Here is a 14,958-nt window from a genome sequence, read left to right as displayed (position 1 = left end):
CGGCCCTAAAACATATCGGCAGTGTTTTGAAACAAGGACAGGACCGGCCGGTCCGACCGGGACCCGCTAAGCATACCGGAACCGATGACCCGCTGGGTGGACCGGAAATTTTAAAAAATTAATAAAAGAAACCAACAAAATAAAACTGAAAACCCTAGATTCCATCTTTGAACCACGCGGCTTCGTCCCCAACTCTGCAATCGTCTCGTTTCTGAATCAATTACTTGATTGAAACTTCGTCGATTTGAACTTCCCATGTTGCTTAAGTGGTTTGATTTTAACACAAAATAAGCACGAGGATGGTAATTGACTGATTATATGACATAGGAAGAAGATGGGAAGAAGAACATGAACACCAGTCAATTTTCTCTTGGTCACTGCTCTATCTCCGTTATATCACTTAGGGTTCCTTTGTTGGACCATTTGATTGTGTTGCTTGATTGGGTTGGTTAGGCTTAGTCCACTTCATAAAACTTGGTCTGGTTGGGCTATGTTAATGAAACATGCTTCATGAAATGAAAGTTTGGTTATTATTTTATTTATATATAATATATATAATATTTAAATTATTTATGAGGTCTACCAGGTCAAACACCGATCCGTCCTCCCGGGTCGGTTCGACTTTTGACCTGGCAAGATGTCCGGGTTGACGTCTAGGCAAGGTTTGAAAACATTGCATATCGGAGCACGACCTCACCTCAGAACATTCCCATTCCATCTCATAACCTCAAATCCAAAATTATACTAAAAATCACTGCATTTTCTCTCTCCTGTTCAATTAAATAATATTTCTTTATACCTTTATCATTACTTTTTTTCTCCCCTTCACTCATAACCACTTTCAAAATATATTAAAAGTTATAGGACTCGCTTACAATTTAATTAGAGTAAGCTAATACAGAGGATTTATAATCCTTTCATATTAACATTTAATCTAGCATTAAAATAATTTGGTTTAACAAATTGTAACTTTGTATTTGGGCCTAGTTTAGAACAAACTATAAATGGTTTGTGGGCTTGGGCAAATGTGTTGAGCTGGCCTTGAATAGTTAAAAGAAGGGTCTAGTCACAAAACAAAGGGGAAAAAAGAAGCAGCTAATCGGCCATGAATTCCAATTTCTCTATAAAAATATGAACAACACAATTTCAATTTAATTGCCTTATGACATATATATATTTAAATAATTTGCAGCAGCAGCAGCAGCTAATTATTAAGAAGTTGGAACATTTGAAGATTCCTCTGGCTGATGTTCAATTAGCAACGGATGGTTTTTCAAAGGCTTACGAAATTCCAGATGGGGGTGGGTGTACTATGTACAGAGCAAAACTCGACGACCATTTTGGTAAAGAAAATCATTCATCCGTTGTTGAAGGGACTGATCATGTGCTTATTAAACGCTACCCTCCTCCTGGACATGAGTACTGGGGAGAAAAAGAGTTTTTTACAGAAGTTGAAGTGCTTAGCGCTGTTAAGCATCCCAACATAGTCACCCTACTTGGATTTTGTTTTGAAGCTTCTGAGATGATCCTTGTCCTTGAGAATGCTTCTAATGGATTCCTTGGTGATTATTTGGAAGACGTCAACAGTAGCATGCGCATTTTCACTTGGGAAAAGCGTTTGAAAATCTGCATTGATGTTGCACATGCGTTAAAGTACATTCACTATGAGATGGAGGACCAAACGATGATAATAAACCGTGATATATGTAGCTACAACGTCTTTTTGGACAAGAACTGCGGGGCAAAGATTGTTAACTTTTGGTGGTCTGTATTCCTGCCTTCAAATCAACAAGACGAAGCACTCCATATCAGCTGGATTGGCAGAATGCGCCACATAGATCCAGAATATAAGAAGACTAATAAGTTAAAAAGAGAATCGGATGTATATGGTCTTGGAGTAGTTTTGTTTGAAATTCTATGTGGGAGGATAGCCTTTGACCCAATTTACCTTAAAGAGAATGAAGCAGGGCTGGCTCATGTGGCAAAACAATGCTACTGCTCGGGAACAATACAAGACATTATTGATCATACAATAAAGGAAGAAACAAGTGAAAACAATTTTGTTCTAAATAGAGGACCCAAAGCGTATATTTATTGAAATTGCACATCAGTGCGTGGCAGAAACTCAAAATCAACGTCCAACAATGAAAGATGTTGTCAAGGAACTTGAGAAAGCATTATTCTTTCAAGTAAGTCATTGTTCTAACTTCATATTATTGATCCTAAGAAGTAGTGATTGTGATGATTCACTTTAGTTTAATAAAAATGTAAACTGATATGACATTATACTATAATTGATAAAGCACAATGGTAAAAATCTTTTCCACTTTCTGAGTTTACTTTGTTTTATCGTTGTTGCTTAAACATTTTTAGACTGTCTGCAGCTTTGCTGAACTGCTGATATGAAAGTGTAAAGAAAAGAATATGATCAAAGTTCAATTTAAAACTTTTGAAAACTAAGTAAAGCACATCTTTAATGGATAAAAGGGCATTGATCAATTATCACGCATGTTAAACTCATATTGTTCATTGTTTGAAGTCTATGATATCATCAAAATTTTAATTTCATCATCATTTTTTAGTTTTTATAAAATATTTTACTGTGGTAAGGTTTTATCATTGTTTACAGTTTCTGTAAATTACCATCACCATTTTAAATAGCAGCAAAGCAACCTCATCACTAATTGTTAACTAATTTGTAGTCTTTCATTACTAACATGTATTTTGACAATTTATTGTTTTCTGATAGCACCTACTAATTTGTATATATTGTTTTCAACACCATATTAATCAGCCGTTATAATTTTAACAACATATAATTGTGATCAGTATATGTAATTTAATTGGTGTGTCATGTCTGACAGAAAAACAAGATCAACAACCCCAGAATTTCACTTGAAGACATAAAAGTAGCCACACAAAACTTCAATAATGACAATTGCATTGGTGGAGGAGGATTTGGGGAAGTTTTTAAAGGAAAGCTTCAAGACGGTGATGGAATTAAAACCATTGTTGCAAAGCGACTAGATACAAGGCTTGGTCAAGGGGAACAACAATTTTGGAATGAGGTCCAAATTCTCTTGGAGTATAAGCACGAGAACATAATTGGTCTTATAGGCTATTGTGATGAAAAAGATGAAAACGTCATTGTTTATGAGTATGCACCCAAAGGAAGTCTTGATAGGTATTTGAAGGATGTTTCTCTTACATGGGTGAAACGCCTTACTATATGCATTGATGTTGCAACCGCGTTATATTTCTTTCCAATTTTCTTATCATTTATCTAGTTGCAACTCTCTTTACAACCTTGTCACGTATTTGCAGGGAAACAACTTGGAACACTTGAAGCTTCCTCTCAATGATATTATTTCAGCCACCGATAATTTCTCAGACACATGCAGAACTAGAGTTAGCCGTTACTATACCTGGTATAGAGGTGAACTCGACTGTTTTGATAAAGAAACCCCACCATCCATAGAAGGGAAAAACAAAGGTGAACCACCCAAGAAACACAACACTGTACTTATAAGACGTGTCCATCCTAGAGATAACGAGCAAGGAGAAGAATTGTTCTATACAGAGATTGAAGTGCTTAGTAGTGTTAAGCATCACAGCATTGTCAGTCTACTTGGATTTTGTATTGAAGGTTCTGAGATGATCATTGTCACTGAAAATGTTTCTAATAAATACCTTTATGAATATTTGAACAACGGCAACAACAAGCGTATTTTGACATGGGAGAAATGCTTGAAAATTTGCATTGATGTTGCACAATCATTGAATTACCTTCACTTCGAGATTGAAGACCAAAGGAAGGTAATAATCCGTTTTTTAAGAAACTATGACATTCAGTTGGATGAGAATTGGGGGGCAAAGATCGATTCATTTGGGTTATCCGTATCCATGCCTCCAAATAAAGAAGATGAAGCTCTACATCTCAAGATGCCCGCTCAGACGCCGTACGGTAGCGAGTACTACCTTGATCCAGAATATGTGAAGAGTGGTAAGTTAAAAAGAGAATCGGGTGTTTATAGTTTTGGAGTAATTTTGTTTGAAATTCTATGTGGGAGGTTAGCGAATGATCCAATTTACCTGAAAGAGAGTGACAAAGGGTTGGCCCCTATGGCAAGACGTAGCTTCAGCAAAGGAACAACAGAGGAGATGATAGATCCTATAATAAAGGAAGAAACCAATGAACACAATTTTGTTCTAAATAGAGGACCCAACAAGGATTCTTTGCACACATTTATTGAAATTGCACATCAGTGTGTGGCAGAAACTCAAGACAAACGTCCAACAATGAAAGTCGTTGTCAAGCAACTAGAGAAAGCATTATTCTTTCAAGTAAGTCAATATCCTAAAACTTTAATTACCATTTTGTACAAATGTAAAATGCTTGTTGCCATTAGATTAACTTAATGAAGTACAAAGTGAATTTCGTATGTACAAATGTACAGTAGTATCTAAACTTAAACCGTTCTGGTTAATTTTGAAAAACCACTCTTTTGAGTTTTTAACAAGCTACTTTTATCTATAAGCAATGAGTCAATCGTATTTATATATTATTTTCAAATACTAATTTAATCATCCATCGTAATTTAACAGTTCATTATTATCTTCTCGTGGTTGATAGGAAAGGACAGCCTTAGAATTCCACTTGAAGACATAAAACTGGCCACACAAAAATTCCATGATGACAATTGTATTGGTGAAGGAGAATTTGGGAAAATCTATAAAGGAAACCTTCAAGATGGTGATGAATTTAAAACCATTGTAGCAAAGCGATTGGATACAAGGCTTGGTCAAGTGAAAAAACAGTTCTTGAGTGAGATACAAATTCTTCGGGAGTATAAACACGAGAATGTTATTGGTCTTGTAGGCTACTGTGATGAATGGAAGAAAAAATCATTGTTTATGAGTATGCGCCTAGAGGAAGTCTTTATAGGTATTTGAACGATGCTTCTCTGACATGGATGAAACGAGTTAATATATGCATCGATGTTGCAAGCGCGTTGGACTTCATTCATGGAGGAGTTGGAAAACAAACAAGGGTGATGCATGGGGAGATCAAAACTGCAAACATTCTACTAAACCATGATTGGAAAGCAAAACTTTCAGGTTTTGGGCTTTCACAAATAAGCCCAATAACTCAAGATATAGAGTATGTCATCGATTATGCATGTGGCACCCAGGGATACATGGACCCACTATACAAAAAATCAAGATACCTAACAGTAGAATCTGATGTTTATTCATTTGGTGTGGTTATGTTTGAGATCTTGAGCGGAAGATCAACATTTGCAATCCACGAACATCCAGGTTACTATCTCCCCGAGCTCATTAAAAACAAATTTGAAGAAGGAAATCATATTGAGGTGGTGTTCGAGCAAATAAGGGAGCAGATTGTGCCTGAATCATTGACTACATTTCAAGAGATTGCATACCGGTGCCTACATGATGAAAAAGAAAAACGACCGACAACAAAAGAAGTTTTAATGCAACTTAAGATGGCTTTGGAATTCCAAGTGAGTAATTAGCATAGTTTTGCCACATTAGTTCCTTTAAATGCTTTAATATAAACCAAAACTTTTTACTTCTTTAATGACATAAAACTTTATGTATAAATCTTTTAAACAAATGGTGAGTCAAAAGAGGTCAAAACAAGAATGGGTCTATCTCACATTCTTATCTTTTTAAGTTTTAACCTTTTGATAGAATTTATGCAATATTAGTAAGAGCAGATTCGTCAAATTTAATTTAAATTATGTATTTTTCTTTGTATATATAATTCCCGTTTATACCTGTTTAAAAGGTCTTTTCTTATACGTAGGTACCTACAAAACCGAAGGTGAATGATTAATCAGTAATTCACACACAGAAGAAACAATTTCTGCTGACTATATTGATCAGCCCAACCTGGATACAGATGAATCGGATAAATGTCTTGATATGTCTAAAAGCCTAAAGGAGGTGAAAGATTATGTGCATGCCTATAGGTCTCTGACAAAAGAGGTCTTTATGAATTGGACAAGCCGACAAAGGGAATATTTTGTAGTTCTTTGTCGAGACCTAGAAATCAATCTGGAAGACATGGATGACGAAGAAGAGGTAGCCTCTTAAAAGGATGGTTTTGCTTAACTTTTGAAGACGTAGTTTGTTTAACGGGTATTTCTTATGTTTAAACTTAAGTTGTTTTTCAAATTGTTTGAGCTTGCCTTGCTTTTATTTTGACTCATGCTTACGAAATAAGCTTGTATGTTTGACTCTACTACATCATGCATTTTTGTATATATAGTTTTGTGCTTTCCTGATCATGATATGCTAAAAGGCATGTAACCCCATGCAGATTTCGTCTAACTTAAAACTGAAGCAGATTTATACATACTTGAGTCACCTGCTTAATAGTTGAAGGTTGCAAAGCTTAAAAAATATTGTAACATTAACTCAATAATTTAAAAAATGGATCCTTTTAGAAAATGGATTGTTCGTATAAACAATTTCAATAATTTAAAAGTACATTACATCTATTCCTTATATCAAGTCAGCTCATGAGCAAACTATGTTGTGTTGAGCTACAACTATGAAAATTATAAACCTATGTTCAAAAGAATAAATTTCATCTGGTAACACAGTCAAAACACAAAACCATAATCATCGATAACATCATATAGAATCTAGGCCAGTTTCTAAGAGACGGCATGAATATAAATGTTATAGTTAACCTAAACTGCTAAACCGAAAACATCTACTCTTCTTGAGCAGATTCACCACTCTGCTTGTTGTGCTTCCTTGCATACCTCTGGTTCCTTAAAAACTTAGGATCCATCTACAAGCCTAAACACAATAAAACATCATTAACAACCTTATTTTGTTAAGAAAGACTAATTTCCAAACACCAACAAAAAATACTCACTACTTTATTTAAACTAAAACATATTAATCCCATCCCTTAACAAGTCAACATTCAGACTGCTGTTGGCCTAAAACCGAACCAAACATTCGGATTTCGAGTTTTTGAAACTCAACCTTTTTTTTTTGGGATTTTGCGGTTTTCAGTTTGAATACATTTATTATTTGAGCTTTGAATTTTTAGGACTGAAATTTTTTGGCCCAAAAATCTTTAGGCCAAAAAATATAGTCCAGAACGTTAAATTTGGGCTTTAATATTTTTGTAAACTAAAAATTAACTAATATTATTAGACCTATAATATTTGAAAGGCACTCTATATTGAATTATTATAATCTGCTTAAAAATCCCAAAAACTGAAAGTTAGGTATTTACAAATTGAATCATTTAGTTTTCTACACGCACCAATGTTGTAAACTAGCTAGACCCTATTCGGAGGGTGAGATATGGACTAGCGATTAATATTGGAATTTGTATGTAATTTTATAAATAAAATTTTCAATTTCGAACGATTTTGATCACATAGCAATTACTCTGCAACTAATCTTAGCGATTAAGCGGTGATTAACCATAACCAAAACCATCAACCCGAATTCACAAATCCAACATAACAAATAAGAAATTAAACTAAAAAATACACACACGGAGTGTGTCTTTGCTTCCTTGGCTTTTTGATGCCGTTACGGTGAGCCTTGTAAGACTGGTTATGTGCCGTGTGGTTCTTAGACTTAGCCATCTCTCTTTCTCTCTCACACACACACTGTTAATACGAACCTTTTTGGCTTGGCTGCTACTGCTACAATGAAAAATTAGAGCTTGCAAGATAAGATAGGAACGAAGATATGTTGTACGAATTGGTCTTTAAAATCCTTAATTTGGTTTTTTGACGAAATAGCCCGTTTGGATTGGGCTCGGCCCAAAGAAAGAAATGCATGTTAAATGGATTAAAATGATTGTAAATTTTATTGAATACAAGTATACACCTTGCTTTTAAAAAATGATATTTTTCTACGAAGGTAGTTATGTTATGCTAGTTTTTTATTATGGAAAGATAAAAAAGAAGTTATAATTATAGTTATGGTCTTATGGATGTAGAAGTATTTTAAGCCATCCTTGATAGGTAGGTTTTAGGCGTTCTTCCAAGGATGAGATGGTTTGGGTTGGCGTTCTTCGTCATTGCGTGAGAATGTTTGTGTTGGCGTTCATGTGCAAAGGGTGGAGTTGGGTGTGGGTGTGTTGGCTTATACTAAAAACAATTATATATATTCTCATAAAAAAGTTTAAAAATAATATTAATTTAAATATTATAAAACTAAAGGACTTCTATATCTATATCTAAGTTTTTACTTTAGTTTTATAGCTTTTATAAAGTTTGATTCTAACTTTACAATAAATATTTACATATGTTCTATTAAACTAATAAGATTCAGTCGTAATTGCAAACTCATTCTTTTGCTATCGAATGGCGGTATTATATTCACAAAGCGGCTAACAACAACTAGCCACCATCTAATCCAATCTATTTCGAATTCCTTCAATCTTGAAACCACCCATAAGAAGCTAAGGATTTTTATATTCTCCGTGATTTGATTAGAACATATGTTAACACCATTAAAGATGTTATCGTTGCTTGCCCCTCAAATACACCAAACCATGAAACGGAAGATTGCTTGGTTTAGTTTGCTATGCGATTGATTTGGGCCCAATCCGTCATGGTAATTAAGCACATCATTGATTGAGAAAGCAAAGAAATGCATAAGCATGCACCAAGGTACAACATCATGCCGAACCAAATTCGAGGTCTAGCAAAATAACAGCAAATGGTGGTTCTGGTAGCAAAATCCGAGCAAAAAGGGCACAATGCCGTACCCACGTTTACATTCCTTCTCAAAAGAGCGGTTCTGAATGATAATGTAACAAAACTTTTTGACACATTAATGTATTTTTATTAATTGAACATTCTTTTTATTAGATAAGCATTTTACTTACGTGACACATCCGACCAGTCACGTTTTTATTTTTCCGTTATTGTAAATCTCACAAAAAAACAAACGAAGTACCCAAGTACAAATTCTCCAAGTTAAACTAAATAGTATAAAAGACAAAACTATACTCTTTTTAATAATTTTATTTTAATAAATAGTGTAACTCGTATAAATTCAACGGTTCCTGTATATCAACTCCTCATCATCACAAAAACACCATCGATTATATTATTATTATTATCAGCCATACATGCATACACAACACTCCGAGATAACCGGGGAATAATAATAATATTATTATTATGGCGGTTCAGAGAGACATCGACGATTTACCCAAAAACGAAGCGAATTACACGGCACTAACTCCGGTTTGGTTCTTAAAGCGAGCTGCTTTGGTTCATCCTGACCGTAGATCGGTGGTTCACGGTTCGGTTCAGTACACGTGGCGGCAGACGTATGAACGATGTTGCCGGTTAGCCTCTGCGCTTACCAGACGGTCCGTCGGGTTTGGTTCAACGGTAACGAGTTCCGTCTAAGATTTTAATCTTATTAATTTTTTTAATAAAAAACTTATTTTTATTCTTTATTGATTGGTGCTTGTGTTTGATGATGATAACTGATAAGTATGAAGGATGTTATATTGGGTAAGTTGTGATTAACTGATTAAGGTACTTAATATAGCATTGACTGGAAAAAAGTCAAAATCGATTGGGAGTTTGAAGTCAAAGTTGGGATTTTGAAAAAGTCAAAATTGATAGGGTGATGTGTTTAACCTGGGGTGTTGTTGTTAATGGATATAATCAAATATTGATTGAAGGTAGAGTTAAGGGGTGTTTGGATGTTATTTGATTTATTTATCAAATGGTTGATTAAGTTAGAATTAGGGGGTGTTTGGATGCTTAATTGATTTATGTCATGTAAAAATCTTGAATTTTTAAATAGATGATCGAATAGGTGATTAAAGTTAGAATTAGGGGTTTGGTTCAACCGTCTTCGATTTTAGTTTTAGTTGTATTTTTAGTTTTGGTTTTATTGACGCTTGTGTTTGATGATAAGTATATGTTGGATTTTGTGAGTTGTGGTTCTGGCGATTAATATGACGTTGACTTTGGAAAAAGTCAAAATCGATTGGAAGTTCGAAGTCAAAATCGTGATTTTGTAAAAAAGTCAAATTGATTGAGTGATTTGTTTGACCTAAGGTATTGCTGTAAGTTGATTCAAGATTGAATTAGGGGGGTGTTTGGACTTTGGAGGTTAATTGATTTATTTCATATCTCAAACAAATTTCCAAGTTCACAATTTGTATTCAATCCAACAGGTGGCGGTGATTGCACCAAACACCCCAGCCATGTTTGAAGCCCATTATGGAGTTCCAATGAGCGGAGCGGTTATAAACGCAGTCAACATTCGTCTAAACGCTCCAACCATCGGCTTCCTTCTAGAACACTCATCATCCGCAGTCATAATGGTTGACCAAGAATATTTCAAGCTAGCCGAGGAAGCTTTAAAGATCCTAAAAAATAAAATCAAAACCAATTTCAAATCTCCACTTCTGGTCGTTATCAAAGACGAAAGCGTTGAATGCAATCCAAAGAATCTCCAATACGCTTTAGCGAAAGGTGCGGTTGAGTATGAGGCGTTTCTAGAATCTGGTGATCCGGAGTTTGTTTGGACACCGCCACAAGATGAGTGGCAGAGTATTGCGTTGGGGTATACTTCGGGCACAACGTCTAGTCCTAAAGGGGTGGTGTTGCATCACCGTGGGGCGTATCTGGCGGCTACTAGTAATGTTCTGGTGTGGGGTATACCAGAAGGAGCGGTGTATTTGTGGACTTTGCCTATGTTTCACTGTAACGGGTGGTGTTTTACCTGGACTCTTGCTGCTATATGTGGGACCAACATATGCCTCCGACAGGTACTTTATGTCTACTTGTATGGGCGGTTCATGTAACAGGTTTTGGTTTAACGTATTAGAGGTGCAAACGAGCCAAGCCCAAGCTTGACTAGGCTCGAGCTCAGCTCATTTTGAGATCTAATTCTAAAACTCGAGCTTGGCTGTTGAGCAGCTTTTTAAAGCTTAAGTTCTACTTGGTTCATTATTTATTAATTAACTTAATTTATATACATCTATAATTATTTTTATATACTTTCTAATTATAATTTTTACATATAAGTATATAGCATAGTATATGTTATGTAGTTATTTTTATTACAATTTTATACATAATAATTTTTACACAAGTATATATTTAATATATTAAAAAAATTATATAAATAATAGGCCCGTTTAGGCTCGCGGACCAGATCAGGTTTGATAAGTGAAGGGTGGGCTTAGCTTGTTTATTAAACAAGCTTGTTTTTCGGTTCGAGCTCATTTAAACTCAGCCCGATTCGAGCTTTTAATGAGCCAGCCTCGAGTAGGTCACGAGCAACTCAGTTCATTTTGATATCAAAGCATGGTTTTGTCCGTTTTTTTAAGCTAATCCATTAAATGGATTAGAAGTCAATATAATTACAATAATAATGCGCTTTAGGTTTTTTGCGACCTAAATGACCTGTTTAGCCCATTTTACCTGTTCCTTTAGAATTTTCCTTAATCCTTATTTCACATGTTCAAGATTAAAGTTAACCCAAATCGACCCATTTATAAGTAAATGGGTCAATATTGCCACGTCTAGGCTTGAAATTTTGAACCACTTACGTGTGCATAATATAAAAAAAAATGTCAAAGACATAGCTTAAAAGAACCCAAAGTAGGTTTTCAAAACATAAAAACTTTTGTAAATCATTTTGTTCATCAACTAAATTTGGAGTAATATTTTGACCCGAATCCATTGTGACCCACTCCATGGCCCGCCCTTGTCGATAGCATTAAGTTCTTGTTCTTGATGTTTTATGCAGGTAACGGCTAAAGGTGTTTACTCGGCTATAGCCAATCTAGGGGTGACCCATTTTTGTGCCGCCCCTGTAGTCCTCAACACAATAGTAAACGCCCCGGCTAAAGACACCGTCCTCCCGCTTCCCCGCCTAGTCCACGTCATGACCGCTGGAGCCGCCCCACCACCATCCGTCCTCTTCAAAATGTCCCAGAACGGGTTACGCGTCACCCACACGTACGGCCTCTCGGAAACCTATGGCCCGTCAACGATATGTGCATGGAAGCCCGAGTGGGACAACCTCCCCCCCGAAACCCAAGCCAAAATGAATGCCCGCCAAGGTGTCCCATACACTGCCCTCGAACACCTAGACGTTGTCGACACGCAAACCATGAAACCGGTCCCAGCAAACGGGACCACGGTCGGTGAAATCGTGTTCCGTGGAAACATTGTCATGAAAGGTTATTTAAAGAACCCGAAAGCGAACGCGGAAGCATTCGCACACGGGTGGTTTCACTCGGGTGATTTAGCAGTGAAACACCCAGACGGGTATATCGAAATTAAAGATCGGTCGAAGGATATTATTATATCGGGTGGTGAGAATATTAGCAGTGTGGAAGTTGAGAATACATTATACCAACACCCATTAATTTCAGAAGCGTCGGTGGTGGCCCGGCCCGATAATAGATGGGGCGAGTCACCGTGTGCGTTTGTGACGTTAAAGGACCCGGTTGAGAAATCGGATGAGGGGAAAGTTGCGGATGATATTATGAAGTTTTGTCGGGAGAAGATGCCGGCTTACTGGGTCCCGAAATCGGTTGTGTTTGGGCCGTTACCGAAGACGGCTACTGGGAAGGTTCAGAAACATTTGTTGAGGGCTAAAGCTAAGGAAATGGGTCCTGTTAAGATTAGTAAGTTATAAAGTTAGTTTTTGGATTTGGGATATGAATAAGGGTTATGTTGGATTTTAAATTAAAGGGACTTTTAATAAAGTTGTATGAAATTGTTGCATTGTTTTTTGTTTTATTGGTCTATCCTGTATCATGTTATTAACTGACCTTTAAGATTTATTCTTCTTATTTGATTCGTAATAAGATAGAGTATTTGACCGTGTTTTGATTGGGTTTTCTAGGCTTTTAAGGTAGGGTAGGGTCTGGTTTTGACCTGATATTTCCGGTTATGGCGAGTCCGGGTCAGTTCGATTCCGGGTACGGCTCCGGGGAGAAATCCTATACCAAGTCGTGCCTGCGGGTCGGGTACGGGTAGAACCAGTTCTGGGTCGGGTTCGGAACCGGGTATTTTGTGCACCTCGCCTGAGTACTACCAGCAAACATTTGTTCGATCAATACCCGGAGAGATTTTACGCAATGTGGCACTGTTATTTGCTTACCAAACCCACTTGTCATCCTCATGTTTGTCACAAGGCTGCTAAGAATTTATGAGCACAGGTCTCCCTGGTGCATTTCATCCTCATTAACCAATGCTCTTGAGTCTTGATCATCTCATTCCCATTGCATACAGCCATTTGCTTCCATAAATGTACTGACGGATTGACATCAGTAACTTATAATAATAATAATAATAATAATAATAATAATAATAATAAATTAATAACAACTTAGACCTTAATGGGCTTGTCATGTGTTAGTGGGTTGTTCAGGCTACACAAACTCATATTAGGTCATGATAAATCATTTGGGCCTCGTGATAAATGTACATGATTATTTTACACTACTAGGTAGAGGTGCACAAAAAACCTGAACCTGGAACCGAACCCGAAAAAAATATCCGGAACCGGTTTTTTTATACCTGGATTTTTAATACCCGTACCCAACCCTACTCGTAGGGTACGCATAGGGTATGCATTTCGGGTGCAAAACCCGTACCCGGAACCGGACCCGATTTATACCCACTAATACCCGAAAACCGAAACCGGTTCCATACCCGGAACCGGGTTTTCCAATACCCAAAACCGGGTTTTTCAAATATCCGATCTATACCCAAAAGTAACCGAAAAATACCTGAAAAATACACGAAAATACCTCTAAAAATTGTAACCCCTTAAAAATATTCAATCTATACCCATAAAAACCCCGGAAAAAGCCCGAAAAAACACGAAAATAGGGGTTTTTCAATACCCGAAAATTGGTATCCGATTCTATACCCGACCCGAACCCGATGATAGGGTATGGTTTTTAGAGACAATGCCCGGACCTGAACCCGACCCATGTATTACAAATACCCGATTGTCTAATACCCGGTCATACCCGGAACCAACTATTTGAAAAACCCGATTTGTGCACCTCTACTACAAGGCATTGGCGCATTGCCATGTTAGGGGGTTGTTTTGGCTACACATTTACTTGTTCATTTAGTTAAACGAATGACATGAACGTTTGTCTACCTTCATTCATATATGTTTGGAAACGGTTTTTTTACGTTCGATTATGTTGTTTCGTTTGTAAATTTATTCAGTTTATTCAACTTGTTTTCAAATTACTTTTGATAATAGTTATGTTTGGATATTCATGTTTACTTTTCGTAGGGGTAGTTTAGTTAAATTCATTTTTGGTTATTTATATATGTTTGTTTGTGTTCATTTACGTTCGTGGATTGTTCGTTTATAACTAACTATAAAGAAAGAACACAAAACAACAAAACAAGAAAGCAAGCCATTCATATATGTCTTGAATTTAAGAGAGAAAGATAAAACGGATTATAGATAATTCTTGGTGAGTTATTTATTGAATTTTATATTTAAACTAGAGATAATTATTAGTTTAAATTAATTAGGCTTATCTAGGAATTTATATTTATTTATTAAAATAGAGCTTGAGTTGGGTTGAGGTTGGAATGAGTTTAGGATAAATAAATGGTTAGGGGTATTATATTTAGTATGCTTTCGTTGATCTTACTCTGCTAATAAAAGAAAATGTTGAAACTTAAGTGTTAAGCATGTATTTCTCCTAATTTCTCATCTTTTATTTCATTCATTCTATTTATCCATGGGCCGGCTCTACCCATGAATTATCCAGTAATAGGTCTTTCACAACAAGCTCTACCTATACAGTAACGGTATTTAATTATGAAGGTTGGCTGGGTAGCTGACCCTGTTAGTCCGTTCTTGCAAGAGGGGTCTATGTTAGCTAAGATTTCCTATGCTTAATGGATAACCATTTGCTACCAATGG

General features: G+C 36.2%; 2 protein-coding genes and 1 pseudogene across 2 annotated transcripts; 2 read left to right on the top strand and 1 right to left on the bottom strand.

Annotated features, from left to right (window-relative positions):
* Positions 1–1,162: 1,162 nt before the first annotated feature.
* Positions 1,163–5,537, top strand: LOC143609076 (putative LRR receptor-like serine/threonine-protein kinase At5g48740). Its single transcript, XM_077083940.1, has 4 exons — positions 1,163–1,981; positions 2,076–2,189; positions 2,865–3,184; positions 4,946–5,537. Exons 1-4 carry the CDS (start codon positions 1,163–1,165, stop codon positions 5,535–5,537), a joined length of 1,845 nt encoding a protein of 614 aa, XP_076940055.1.
* A 1,204-nt stretch (positions 5,538–6,741) lies between these two features.
* Positions 6,742–7,656, bottom strand: LOC143609099 (large ribosomal subunit protein eL29z-like; annotated as a pseudogene).
* Positions 7,657–9,093: 1,437 nt separating this feature from the next.
* On the top strand, positions 9,094–12,739 carry LOC143609061 (acetate--CoA ligase CCL3-like). Its single transcript, XM_077083926.1, has 3 exons — positions 9,094–9,410; positions 10,211–10,807; positions 11,794–12,739. The coding sequence occupies exons 1-3, from the start codon at positions 9,195–9,197 to the stop codon at positions 12,688–12,690; spliced, it is 1,710 nt and encodes a 569-aa protein (XP_076940041.1). The 5' UTR covers positions 9,094–9,194; the 3' UTR covers positions 12,691–12,739.
* Positions 12,740–14,958: the final 2,219 nt, after the last annotated feature.

The sequence above is a fragment of the Bidens hawaiensis genome, unplaced genomic scaffold (assembly GCF_021521415.1).
Source record: "Bidens hawaiensis isolate Kalapana, Puna unplaced genomic scaffold, B.hawaiensis_p1.1 tig00419489_1, whole genome shotgun sequence".
NCBI classification, from domain to species: Eukaryota; Viridiplantae; Streptophyta; class Magnoliopsida; order Asterales; family Asteraceae; genus Bidens; species Bidens hawaiensis.
Note: the sequence above shows the minus strand (reverse complement) of the source record. Positions and strands in the feature narration are given on the sequence as shown.